We start from the raw sequence: 12,593 nt of genomic DNA on the forward strand, positions 1-12,593 counted from the left end.
ACAGGCACAGGCCCGTAGCTTTCCCTGCGTACGGATTCGACCGCCTCTTTCCCACCATTGGCTCACCGCTTGCCTGCTCTCTGTTAAACCCATCGATAGTGTACCTGAAAGGTTGGGCTCAGGGTATCGTGTTTGCTCTTTGGCCGTTTCCGGTAAATCATCGTTGCAGCCTTCATACAAGAAAGAAAATGGAGTCCCGAAAGCGAACGTAGACCAATGTCAGCTGCGCTCCAGACAACAACAAAAGACCCTCTTTGTTGTGTGATTACATCGCTACAAACCGTGCCGATCAGGTACTGTATGAGAGATGTGTTGACACGCAGTGTAAGCGCTCAGGTTAACTTTACACTTATTAGTCGGCTAATTTTAGCTTGTTTAGCTTGGGCCGTGAACGTCACTGGTTGCCGTCGCTAGCTTCGTTAGCTTGTGGCATTGCTAACTTTAACTCAGCCCGTTGATAATGCCCCCCATCTGTTCTATAAGTATTGTTCCAATAATGTGGAAACTCGATTTTTAACATTTCACTTATAATTCGGGGTTAGCACTTTTGTAATAGGATGAGTATGAAATTAATAAACGTAATGTTGTAAAGTTGATGCTAGTGTTCTCCCTGGATGTAGCCACTGTAGCTAACTAGCTCAGTACAACCCGGCTGCAGTTGTTTGGGTGAAACGTGGTTGTATCAGAATAATACCCGCGGTTGTTAGATGTCATTTAACCACTTTATTTCCAAATGACAACTATATGTACATGGCTTTCTATGTGATGGATTGAGCTTTAGGTTCACCGTGCCTTAACCTGTTTGTCTGCTAGCTAAGCTACATGATGCCATTTTGTTTTGTTTTTTTATTTCTACTTTGTCAAACACATTCCTTGCTTATTATCTAGAGGAAATACGGTTAGATGTGTGTCATTCTTCTAAAATGTAGTGATTTAAGAGATGGGTTGTTCATGTGTTAAGGATCTGTTTACGTCTCGATCAGTGCTTGTTAGTTTATTGTGTTTATTGTTGTTAGCTTGTCGTTTTGCTTTATCACCAGGAAAGGTTACCTGTGGGCCTTTTGCTGTATTGTGTGGCTGGAATGTTAAATCACTTAACTTTACACTTTACATTTAATGTGTAAGCATCACTTTTTTTTTAATTGAAAATAATTAATGTTTAGTTACCAATAAAAAAAAAAAGTTATTTTTCTATATTTTTGCATTATGTCTTATGCCTATCTTATACTTATTAATTTAATTTATTTTACTACTGTGAAGCCCTTTGTGACAATTGTCTGAGAGAAGCGCTATACTAATACATTTTACCTACTTACTTGTGATTATGCAATTACGAACTATCTTGGTGAAATTAAGAACATTTCAATAAGAAATAAACAGAAGCAATGGTTAAATTTAATTTGATTCTACAGATCAAGCAGTTATCTGTTAATATGAGCACATTTTGCAAAAGATCCTTACATGTTTATTCATATTAACTCCTAGTAGTCACCTAACATTTACATGCCTGAATCACCCCCAAACAACAATTATTTTAAAGTGGTGGCCCTTTTTTTCTATTAAATTTTGTTGTAAGCGTCTTTATTTTTCCTAACTGAAAATTACAATCTTAAAACCTTTACCATTTCTTACGCACAAAATGGCCCTATACTGAGGTAGAGACTTGCCCTGTGATGGACTGGCGCCCTGTCCAGGGTGTACCCCCGCCCAGCGCCCTATGAGAGCCGGAGATTGGCACCCGCAGACCCCCGCGACCCTGATAAACGGGAATAAGTGGGTATGAAAATGGATGAGGTAGAGACATCTGACCTTTCTGAGGAGAGTTTATATGTTCTCCCTAATAAAATAAAAAACTACATATTCGGGAGACTCCATTTATTAGCGCAACTTTTGGAATTAGTATTCATGTATTTACAATAAATCATATAATGCAGTCAAACTAGTTTCAATGTCAGTTTTTATTGATGAACTTTTTCTAAATGTTTTTTTTGTAAGCTTTGCTGTTAAACATTTTTTTTTTTTTTTTTTTTTTTTTTTTAATCATTCTACAGCCAGGAATAAGGAGTTACTAATCTTGTGTAAATGTTTAATGTTTTTTTTTCCTACGTGTGTAGTTACAGTGCATCATTCAGCTCATCGGAAAGTAGAGGTAGACCTTCGTCCCTTCTGCATCAATGGAAGGGTCTGACAGTGCCGAGCAGGGCAGCAGTGACCTACCAGAGTCACAACGCAGGAGCCAGCTGGACCGCCTGGATAGGGAGGAGGCCTTCTACCAGTTTGTTAACAATCTTAGTGATGAAGATTATCGACTTATGAGAGACAACAACCTTCTAGGAACTCCAGGTAACACAAACACTTTGCACAACTAAGTTAAAAGTTGTGAATTCCTTATTTATTTATTAAAATTATTTATTATTTTATTTTCTCTGTGACATTAATACAACTCTAATTAACATTTACTAGGGTCTTTAATCAACGTTTTCTTGATTTATTCTCAAAATTTTGAATCCATGTTTGTATCTTTAAAGGAGAGCAGAGTTGTAAACCAGTCCGTACAGGATTTTCCTCAGATGTCTTGTGATTATTGTGGATTAGGGTTCCTGAAATTTCAGGGGATTTCTATTAAGATTGCAGGATTAGTAATGATGTTTTAGTGACATCCTACAATCTGTTAGTTATTGGAAACTTGCTGTAAAAACAAAACAAAGAAGTTATATTTTAGTTTTGACTAAAACTTTTTTAATACTATCCAACAATAGCTTTATAGTTTAATATAATTGTGAACTATTTTAAAATATGAACAGCTGTGGGTTACTACTGCTAAAAAAACAAAAGACAACAAAATGTTGTTTTTGACAAAAAAAAACATTTTTTGTCAAAAGTAAATCAAAGTTGCTGTGATTGGATACAACAGTGTAACTGCGCTTTCAAATCAAACTGCTCAATTAATCAAAGATTATTTGTGTTATGATATGGTGTGTCAGTCATATTTAATGGGTAAATGACAATCAAGACCAGGTTTTACAAAATGTTTTTTTAAATGTTTATTTTATCTTTTTTTACATTTAAAACATGTTCTCTTTTGCACACCGTGGGTATTTTGCATAGAATTATAGTTTGCAGTTGAAAATATCAGTTTTGGATTGTCTCTGAGGATAACTCAGCATCATATGGACTATTGAAGGCGTTCAATCCGTTTCTGTCCCAGGACAGTGAGAGGGGGATTGTAAGTGTGGAGCAGCCTGCAAGGAGAGGGCATTGAATGGACATAAGCATGCCCTGGTAAGTCTGGTATTGTCCTGTTGCTGTTGTTTATAGAGCACCAAACAGCCAACTTAAAATAACCTACAGTGTTGGAGTATTTTGGACACTACAAAACTCATACATTTGAATTTCTTTAGACTTCAGTTTATTTCTCAGCTAGATGTGCTACTCTGTCGTAGGATACATTGCCACCATCTTCTTTCCATTTACAAATCATTCAACAATTATGTTTTTAATTTAAGGCGGTGTCACTGTTTCCATGTCACTTGTCTTTTTTCCAGCTCTTAAAGAAAAGTAATCAAACTTAACCCTCTTTAAAGGAATGCATAGGTAATGAAAAAGGTCTTTGTCTTTACCAGAGTGGTTTTGTATATTCTAGGAGAGGTAACAGAAGATGAGCTAGTTAGCAGACTTCAGCGAATCAAAGATGGCCCAGAACCACCAAACAACCCTGATACTCAAAATGTTGGCAATGCAGCTGGTGGTATGTTACACTTAATTGTTTTTAAATAATACTTGTTTTTATATATGAGATTTTTGCATTTAAACATTGCTCTTAACTCTGTTTTTAGAACAACCAGAAAGCTCTGAGGATCCTGCCAATGGTGATAGCCTGTTACACTGGCTGAACACAGTGAGGCGGACAGGCAACACAACCAGGTCCGGTCATCGTGGTAACCAGTCATGGCGAGCCGTTAGCCAGACCAATCCCAACAGTGGTGATTTTCGCTTTAGTTTGGAAATTAGTGTGAACCGCAACTTGGCTGAACAGCAGGCTGCTGCCGAAGGGGAACTGCCAGAGCAGGCTGTAGAAGGTCAGGAGGAGCTCACAAATGCTGAACCAGAGGTTCCTATGGACACAGTGGAAGTTGAAGAGCCAGTTGTGGAGGAACTGGCTGTCATAGTCGTCCCCGAGCCTGAATTACAAGAAGTTGTCGCTCAAGAGATTTTAGCAGAATCTCCCATCTTGCCAGTTGAACAGCCAGAACAACCTCCACTCTGTCTTTCTCCACGCAGAGGACAAAGGAGACCTCGCAGTCGTAGTCCAGAACAGCGTAGGACAAGGGCCCGTTTAGCTCGGAGCCGCTCCCCTTTCAACAACACAGATCAGAATGATGATCCTCCTAGTCCACAACATGCTCATAGATCCCCCAGTCCTAGTGCTCCAGTCATTGCTCCAGTCATTGCTCCCGTCATTGCTCCCGTCATTGCTCCCGTCATTGCTCCCGTCATCGCTCCCGTCATCGCTCCCGTCATCGCTCCCGTCATCGCTCCCGTCATCGCTCCCGTCATCGCTCCCGTCATCGCTCCCGTCATCGCTCCCGTCATCGCTCCCACCAATACTCCCCTTGAACCTCAAGTCGAGGGCAGTTCTCGGACTCGACAGCATGTTGTTTCACAACAAAGCACTGCTGATGTTGATGTCCAGCCTGCTGGAGGTGGTGCAGAAAGTGTTGAAGAGCCCCAAAATGTTGGCCTTCAGGAAGGAGAACCAACCGGAGGGGAAGGAGGTTCTGCAGAGCGCCGTCCCCCAACCATAATGCTTGATCTCCAGGTTCGTCGTGTGCGTCCAGGAGAATACAGACAAAGAGACAGCATTGCTAGTCGTACCCGCTCTCGTTCCCAGAACTCAAACAATACATTTCTGTATGAGAGCGAGCGGGGTGGCTTTCGTAGGACTTTCTCACGCTCTGAGCGTGCTGGTGTGAGGACCTATGTAAGTACTATTCGCATACCTATCCGAAGAATCTCAGATGCCGGTTTAGGTGAGGCGACCTCAGTAGCTCTTCAGTCGATGATTCGGCAAATTATGACTGGTTTCGGTCAACTTGGCTACCTCATGGATTCAGACTCTGAATCTTCTGATTCTAACCGTGGACTAAATACACCTGCAGACTCAGAAACCCAAAATAACACAGAAACTCCTGCCACAGTCAACGCTGAGGACCAACTGGCCTCTGCTGGAGTTAGAGAAAGGACAGTTGAGAATAATAGTGCTGATGGCCATGTTGCCGGCCTTTCTGTCCCCGGTGGCAGGGTCCGACCACCAATCAGCCTTGAGGAGCCTAGCTCGCTGCCTTTCCTGCGCCTTGCTCACTTCTTTCTTCTCAATGATGATGATGATGACCAGCCTCAAGGACTGACCAAAGAACAAATTGACAACCTCTCCATGCGCAATTTTGGGGAGAGTGATGCCCTGAAGACTTGCAGTGTCTGCATAACAGAATATGCAGAGGGAAACAAGCTACGCAAGCTTCCATGCTCCCATGAGTACCATGTGCACTGCATAGACCGTTGGCTGTCTGAAAACTCCACATGCCCCATTTGCCGCAGGGCTGTCCTGGTGTCAGCCAACCGAGAGAGTGTGGTGTAGTTCTGAAGTGATTTGCAAACTTTTCGCTCTAACCTAAGTAATCTATTATTCCAAGCCTATACAAAGGCTTAAGGAAATTTATGTCCTTTGTTGGAATGTATTTCCTTCCCATCGTTTGTAAGTTTGATCATACTGTGCACAGGATTTACTTGATGTGCCCAATATTATTACTAAAATTTAATATTGACCCTCTATTGGGTATTTATCATTACAGTTCAAGTTAGGCAATAGCATTGCATGCTGTTGATCAGGGTTAAGCACCGTGGATTGTGTCATAAAAAAATGACAGATGAGCTATACTGCAAATCTGGAAAAAAGTTGAAGCACTTAAGATCTGTTCTTCTGTGTTAGTTCCCTAAATGTTGCTTAATAGTTTATCATTTGTATGATTTCTCTTTTTCCACCAGTTCAAAGTATTAGCTGTAAATAAGAGTACGAACATTTTGGACACTTGCTTTGTTTCCAGTAATACGTTTTTCAATTGTATATTGTCTCTTTGGAAATTCTGGGTCATCCCAGTTGCAACTACTAGCAGTATCACAAAATCTGATTTTAAAACAAATCTGTAACTTCAGTGCACACATGGATAATGATGTTTTTTTGCTGTTTCACGGAAAAGTTGAATTTGTTTATCTGGAAGACACAAACTCCATCTTGGGTGTCGTGCCCCTGCAAAATCTGCTGGTGTGTAATTTGTTCTGGTACAGGGAAAAAACGTAGATTAAACTGTCATATAATTGCGCACTCCGGAGGGTTTGCAAAATATAAACATTTTAATGGTCGACGAAGGAGTAATTACAAAGTTTGTACATTTTGAACATTTATAATAACACTTTTCATGTTATTAAAAATGTCACCTATGAATATTATATGCATGACATCAAGCTAAGATCATTTGCTTTCTACTACCATAAATGGACATTTTATTTTAACATTCATATTAAACACAAAGGCTGTAACTCTAGGATGGCTTCTTAAGTTTTCCAATAGCAATAAATTATGGTACTTGTAGTTCTATCCAAACTTAATTTAAGGCAACAATCAAAATGTAGATTATGACCAAATCTAGCTAGAAAGACCTTCTTTACTTGGTCTCAATCAAATTCAAAACATTTGCTCTCTGTCTCCTGCATCTGCCTCCCAAGCAAGTGTGCAATATCATGTGAAATACATGCAAAAGTGACATTAAGGACATAAAGTTTTTGATACGAGTATATTCTGTTGTAGATGAAAAAACACCCAACTTTTTCAAAGGATTCTTATCTCTGATGGTTTAAAGCTCTTTATGTTCTGTAGGTTTTATGAGCTCTGTTGATGAACAGGAACACTGGGAAAAGACCAAAATGTGCATCACAATAAAAGTAATTCTGTCATGTTTTCTTGTGTTGTTTGATGTCTTGGCCATCATTATCACCTCCATTCGCTGGACTGAAATGTTTGGGGTGCAAGACTTTGTTGAATACCATAACTATGTAAATGAAATGTACGTTTTTCTTCTGGGCCATGCTTTAGTTAGGGCCGTGTTCTGTGACCCACTCAGTGCTGTATGTGAACTGAGGGGTAAATGAAAGTAACCGCTGAATTAAAGAAGTTGTTATGCTATAAAGAAAATATATTGTGCACACTATCTGACCACTTTTGCTGCATGCATGGGCAAAGGAAGAAATATGAGTACCGTAACATTTCACCTTTAGTCATCTGAGAATGTTTTTGCTTTCTAAAGTGATACCGATATATTATTTTTGTGGCTCCTTCCAACTTTATGTGGAAGATTTCATGGGCACTTTGTAAAACAACCAAAAGCAAAGTTGTATTACTCCAAATCAAGGTTAAATAACGAATGAAAAGGTATGAAGCCCAGATCTCTCAATTCCAGTTTCCTTCACGACGATCATATTTGCTGGATTTGATAAGATTTCCAAAGTCGGGCACATCCTGCTCATTTGTTTCTGATATTTATACTAAGAGCAAAAAACAAAAAAAGGTCACATGTAATGAGCTTGAATGCACACATCAGCCTCTTCACTCAATATCTATTTAAATTGCCTCCAACATGGTGCGTTGATCTATTAACGTAAATGATCAATTTTAGTTTTTCTTTATTTTGAGGGGTGAGTACATGGTTAGAAGATGTATTTTTTAATTGTTTGCTGGTACAAACTGATTAGCAGCATGGACTTCATGGTACTCGACAGGATATTCTCATCTCACTGTAAAATATATTTATTTATTGACATGTTCAGATAGTCCCATATCTTGAATTTTTAGGCTATTATATGATGCTCCCACTGGTAAGCACATATGTAAAGTAAATAGAGTCTTCATAATAGGTCAACTAGGTGTTCTCAGGTCCATGAACAGTTGATGTCTAATATTTTCTGGTGTGAATAGTTTGAAGAAAATAAAAGCGTTTTATTAACATAGAAATGATTAGAAAATGTTTATTTTCCTATTGTTGACTCAATTGTGTTATTTGCGTATTTTAAGTAGCCTTAAGGACAAGTGTATTTCTCAGTACTTTTGACGGTCAAACGTATCGCAGTAGTTGTAATAACCAAAGACTAAATAACAACCCGGAAGTGACCGATCTGGGTTTGTGACCGCGTGCAATGGCCTCCCTGGCAACCGTGGGTCGTGGGTTACGATTTCAGGGAAGATTTTTGAAGGTAAAACCGTCTTTTTAACTCTTATCCTTAATATTACAACCACCCAGCAACTTTTAAAGGCACCTCAACTTCATGATGTTATGCGGTGCCTATATTAATAGCCAAGTCAAATGTGTTAATTCATTTGCTTGGATAAATATTGCTGTCGCGCACGTTCTGACACGTTGCTTGGCAACAGTTGTCTATTAACCTTGAATGAGAATGACACTTTCTACGTACTTACTGTTTTAACACCTGCGTGTCACTTGACTCATTGGAAAGTCGCACATGTTGATCGTCTTGTAGGTCACGTCAATTCAAACAGCGGAAGTAGTGAAATGTAAAAGAACGTGTCCAGTTGAAGTGACTCATCTGGATCATCTGGTGCTGACAGTGAAAAACATGGAGGACACAGTCAACTTTTATACCTCAGTTCTTGGCATGGAGGTGATCACTTTCAAGGTTGGTACAACAAATCTGATTAGATTATGCATATGGTTATCTAACAATTAGACCCCCCCCCCAATACATACATTTCATTCTTGCAGTTATTGAATGAATTTAAAACATCAGAAATGCACAAAAACAAGAAACAAAGTAGGGCTGGCTGATTTTGAGAAAATTCGAGTTTCGATTATTTTTTCTTCAATGCACTTAAAAATGACTGCAGACATCAGATATATTGTCAAAAGTGCAACTTTATTGCTGTGATTGTCCTCAAGAGTTAAAATGCATAGAACAACCCCAAAATAAAAAGTAAATGAGGCTCTGTCATTCAACAATTTCAAACTTTAACCCAGTTTTAAGCAAGAGTACAACAGCAACTTCACGGTAGCTTGAATTTTCGGATTAAGAAATCAGATAACTACATATTTTATAACATATAACGTTACAATTAAAAAAAATAAACTTTTCCCTAAGCATCTTAGCATAGTGCAAATAAAAAATGAAACATATCTGTGGCGCACATATAGCCTACTCAAAGAATAAACAAATGTAAACAAAGAGGGGGCTGGCTCACATCAGAATGCGAAAAAGTCCGAAAAAACTGTGGTGGGAAAAAAAAAAAATCTATATATAAACTCGAATTTGCAAAATAAAATTTTTTATCTACAAATTCAATAAATCAATTAAATCAATTTTTTTTCTCAGCCTTAAAAAAAAGTTTTAACGACCACACAGTAATTAGTAGTTACCAGTACTGAAGATTAGAGCCTGATTGATTAGTCGGTGCGGCCGAGTGTTCAGACCGATTTTAGCTATCACCAATTAATCAACAATAATCCAGCCGATGAAATCAGTCAGGCTTTATATATAAGATTGTATTAATCCTTTATAATGTTTTAATTAACTCTGTGCAGTAGACATTAACTGATTATTAATGCATTAACTGATATGTTTATTCATATTACGTAAATAATCATAATTATTAATTCCACAATAATCATCAATAATGCATTAACTAATGTTATTTGAGGTTGTATAAAGTGTTACCCAACTTTCTTTTTTCATATATTGGCTGATTTAATGGTTTTTGACTGATATATAGGTTATAGACAGATACGTTAGATATCAAATCTAATTTCAGGCGGGCAGGCTCTACTACCTTGCCTTCACTTTTGATTACACTTGTTCACTCTTGGAATAGGCACGTTTCCACGGAGTTATGATGATGTCATCGCTACTAAAGAAAATACAGGAAAGGACTAACATAATGTAACAGTGAATTGTCATAGTGTTTCTCAAAATGATAGAACACCTACGTTTGGATTTGAGTTAATAGGTTCATTAATTAAGGTTACCTACCATATATTCCCACACTGATTGCCTGCCAATGTAAAACATTTGAAAGTGTTAATGTTAGTGGGCTGTGGGATGTCTCTCGTGCTGTCAGCATTAATATATTAAAGGAATTAATTTTAAAATGATCAAAACAGTTTTACTCACTCGGAGACAGTTTAGGAGCTTTGAGCCAGTCAAGAGGAAAAATCTCACACTCAACAGTAAGAGGAAAATATCTGACGGGAAAAATGTCCTCCGTCAAAGAGAATTAAAATAATAATACTGTATAAGAAGTATGCTTTTCTAGAATTGCAGCATACTTGTACGAAAGAAGCTTTTTGGTGGATAGTCTACAACAGGGATGGGCAAATCTATCACAGCGGGGGCCACAAAAAGGGCCATATAATCAACATTCATGTCAGCATTTAGAATAATGACCAATCAGAGCATTAATACAGTGTGGGGGAAAAGGTTTTGTATTTTTTTTGTCTGTCTTTGGTTTTGATGTTTTGTCAGTTTTTAGTCATTTTGTGTGTTTTTGTTATTTTTTGTTTTCTTGTTGTAATTTTGTATATTTTTCTGCATTTTCGTTGTCAATTTGTCCTGTTTTTGGGGTCACTTTCTGTATTTTTGTTTTTTGTGTGTGTTTCTGTAGTCATTCTGTTTGTTGAAGTGATTGTTGTGTCTTCCTTTGTTGACATTTTATGAATCATTTGGTGTATTTTGGGAATTTTGTTATGTACTTTGTGCTTTTTACTGCTGATGTCTGTGTTTTGGGAGTTATTTTGTGTATTATCTTCAGCTTTTTATTCCTTTCAGCTTCTTGAATTACAATTTTTGGAGATTTAATTTGGGGAGGCGCATAAAAATTACACTTAGGGCCACATGTGGCCCATGATCCGCCATTTGCCCATGTCTGGTCTACAATGTGATGTGAGGGCACATAACACACATTATTCATTAATAGTGTAACAACTATGCATTGTGTTGCTCTGTTCCATTAAAATAACTTGATGTGACCAGGGCCGGCCTTCCCAACAGGCAACACAGGCGGCCCCCTAGGGCGCCATCTGCTGGAGGGGTGCCAAATTGCACCCCCCTTTGAAAAAATAATTTAATTTCATTTAATAAAAATCTGTAACTATACCTGCTAATCTTCTGCCCATATTCATATTTACTTTATTTAATTTCTTGTTCTTTTCTATATAATTCTATTGTGTTGTTTGCACATTGTGTTCTTTGGTTTTAAGATTTGTGGACTAGTAAAACCAAACAGGAAATTAGAAATTTCCTTGTACTGAAACTTTTATAACTTATTTTCACTTTTGATTGCACTGTTTTGAATTGCTTTTGGATTGTGCACCATTTTTGTTATTGTTCCCTTGAGACATTTGCACTATACCTGTATTACAGTGCATTATTCTAAATTTTAAAATAGGTTGTATTTTTTGTTTTATCGTGATATTTAAAATAAGACTTGAAAAAAACTAAACTTGATCTATTTTTATGGGCACCGAATGACCGAAAGCCAGCCCTGGATGTGACAACTCCTACTGAAGTTCTTCTGTGTTGTTTTACTAAAAGCATCCACCAGATGGCAGGCTTTCACTGTTTATGATTGGTATTCTATTCATCTGCATCTCATCCCAGTCCCCAAAGCTTCTACAAAGCAGCCCTACACATGAAATCCAATATGTTTTGTGTTATAAAAGGGAAACAGAAAAGCTCTAGCTTTTGGTCAGCAGAAGTTTAACCTCCACCAGCTTGGTCAGGAATTTGAACCTAAAGCCAAGTATCCGACTCCAGGCTCTGCAGACCTTTGCCTCATCACCAAAACGCCTCTGTCCACAGTAGTGACACATTTAAAGGTACCTCTCACACAATGCCACATTCAGTAATGATACATGCTTACTGTAAAAACAAACAAACAGAAGGACACACAAATCAAACGTATTATGGTAAAACTACCCAAGTGTCTGATGTGGTGTGTTTGTTCCTGTAGGAGTGTGGAGTTGAGATTGAAGAGGGTCCTGTGGAGAGAACTGGTGCTATAGGAGCCATCAACTCTGTGTACTTCAGAGATCCAGACAACAATCTCATTGAAGTGTCAAATTATACTAAGTAGACAGAAGGTTTTACTCTAAAATAACTAAAAACATACTACTTTAATTAGCCTGTGTCGGAATCTTTTGAATTTTTCACTCTAGAACAAATTTTCCATATTCCACATAGAGAGTGGCAGGCGGAGTTAATTTGATTTAATTTGAAATTATTTGACAGGAGGTTTTTTTTTTTTTTTTACCTAACCCCTTAAACTGCTCTTAATCCAGGTTTAGTCCTTTGTATTGCAGCTTTGATGCTGTTGGCGTGTGTGTTTGGCCATAAACCAAATAATTAAGATGGTGGTTATTGGTGCTATTTACTGAAGAATGTATCATTCATTGAAATACGAGGATTTGTTTTGCAAATCATTTAAAATAAAACAGGATTAAAACACTGGTATGTCTTCACTGGAGATTAAATGTAGG

General features: G+C 37.9%; 2 protein-coding genes across 3 annotated transcripts; both read left to right on the forward strand.

Moving 5' to 3' along the window:
• On the forward strand, positions 1-7,249 carry rlim (ring finger protein, LIM domain interacting). The gene is made up of 4 exons (XM_028460299.1): positions 1-293; positions 2,115-2,343; positions 3,644-3,748; positions 3,837-7,249. The coding sequence occupies exons 2-4, from the start codon at positions 2,175-2,177 to the stop codon at positions 5,636-5,638; spliced, it is 2,076 nt and encodes a 691-aa protein (XP_028316100.1). The 5' UTR covers positions 1-293; positions 2,115-2,174; the 3' UTR covers positions 5,639-7,249.
• A 956-nt stretch (positions 7,250-8,205) lies between these two features.
• On the forward strand, positions 8,206-12,336 carry glod5 (glyoxalase domain containing 5). Of its 2 annotated transcripts, none has more exons than XM_028460152.1 (4): positions 8,206-8,304; positions 8,590-8,745; positions 11,778-11,933; positions 12,068-12,336. In XM_028460152.1, exons 1-4 carry the CDS (start codon positions 8,248-8,250, stop codon positions 12,188-12,190), a joined length of 492 nt encoding a protein of 163 aa, XP_028315953.1. In that variant the 5' UTR covers positions 8,206-8,247; the 3' UTR covers positions 12,191-12,336. The 2 variants fall into 2 exon arrangements, with proteins under 2 accessions (XP_028315953.1, XP_028315954.1); XM_028460153.1 differs by having other exon boundaries at positions 11,838-11,933.
• Positions 12,337-12,593: the final 257 nt, after the last annotated feature.

Source organism: Gouania willdenowi, chromosome 10 (assembly GCF_900634775.1).
Source record: "Gouania willdenowi chromosome 10, fGouWil2.1, whole genome shotgun sequence".
In the NCBI taxonomy this organism is placed as follows: domain Eukaryota; kingdom Metazoa; phylum Chordata; class Actinopteri; order Blenniiformes; family Gobiesocidae; genus Gouania; species Gouania willdenowi.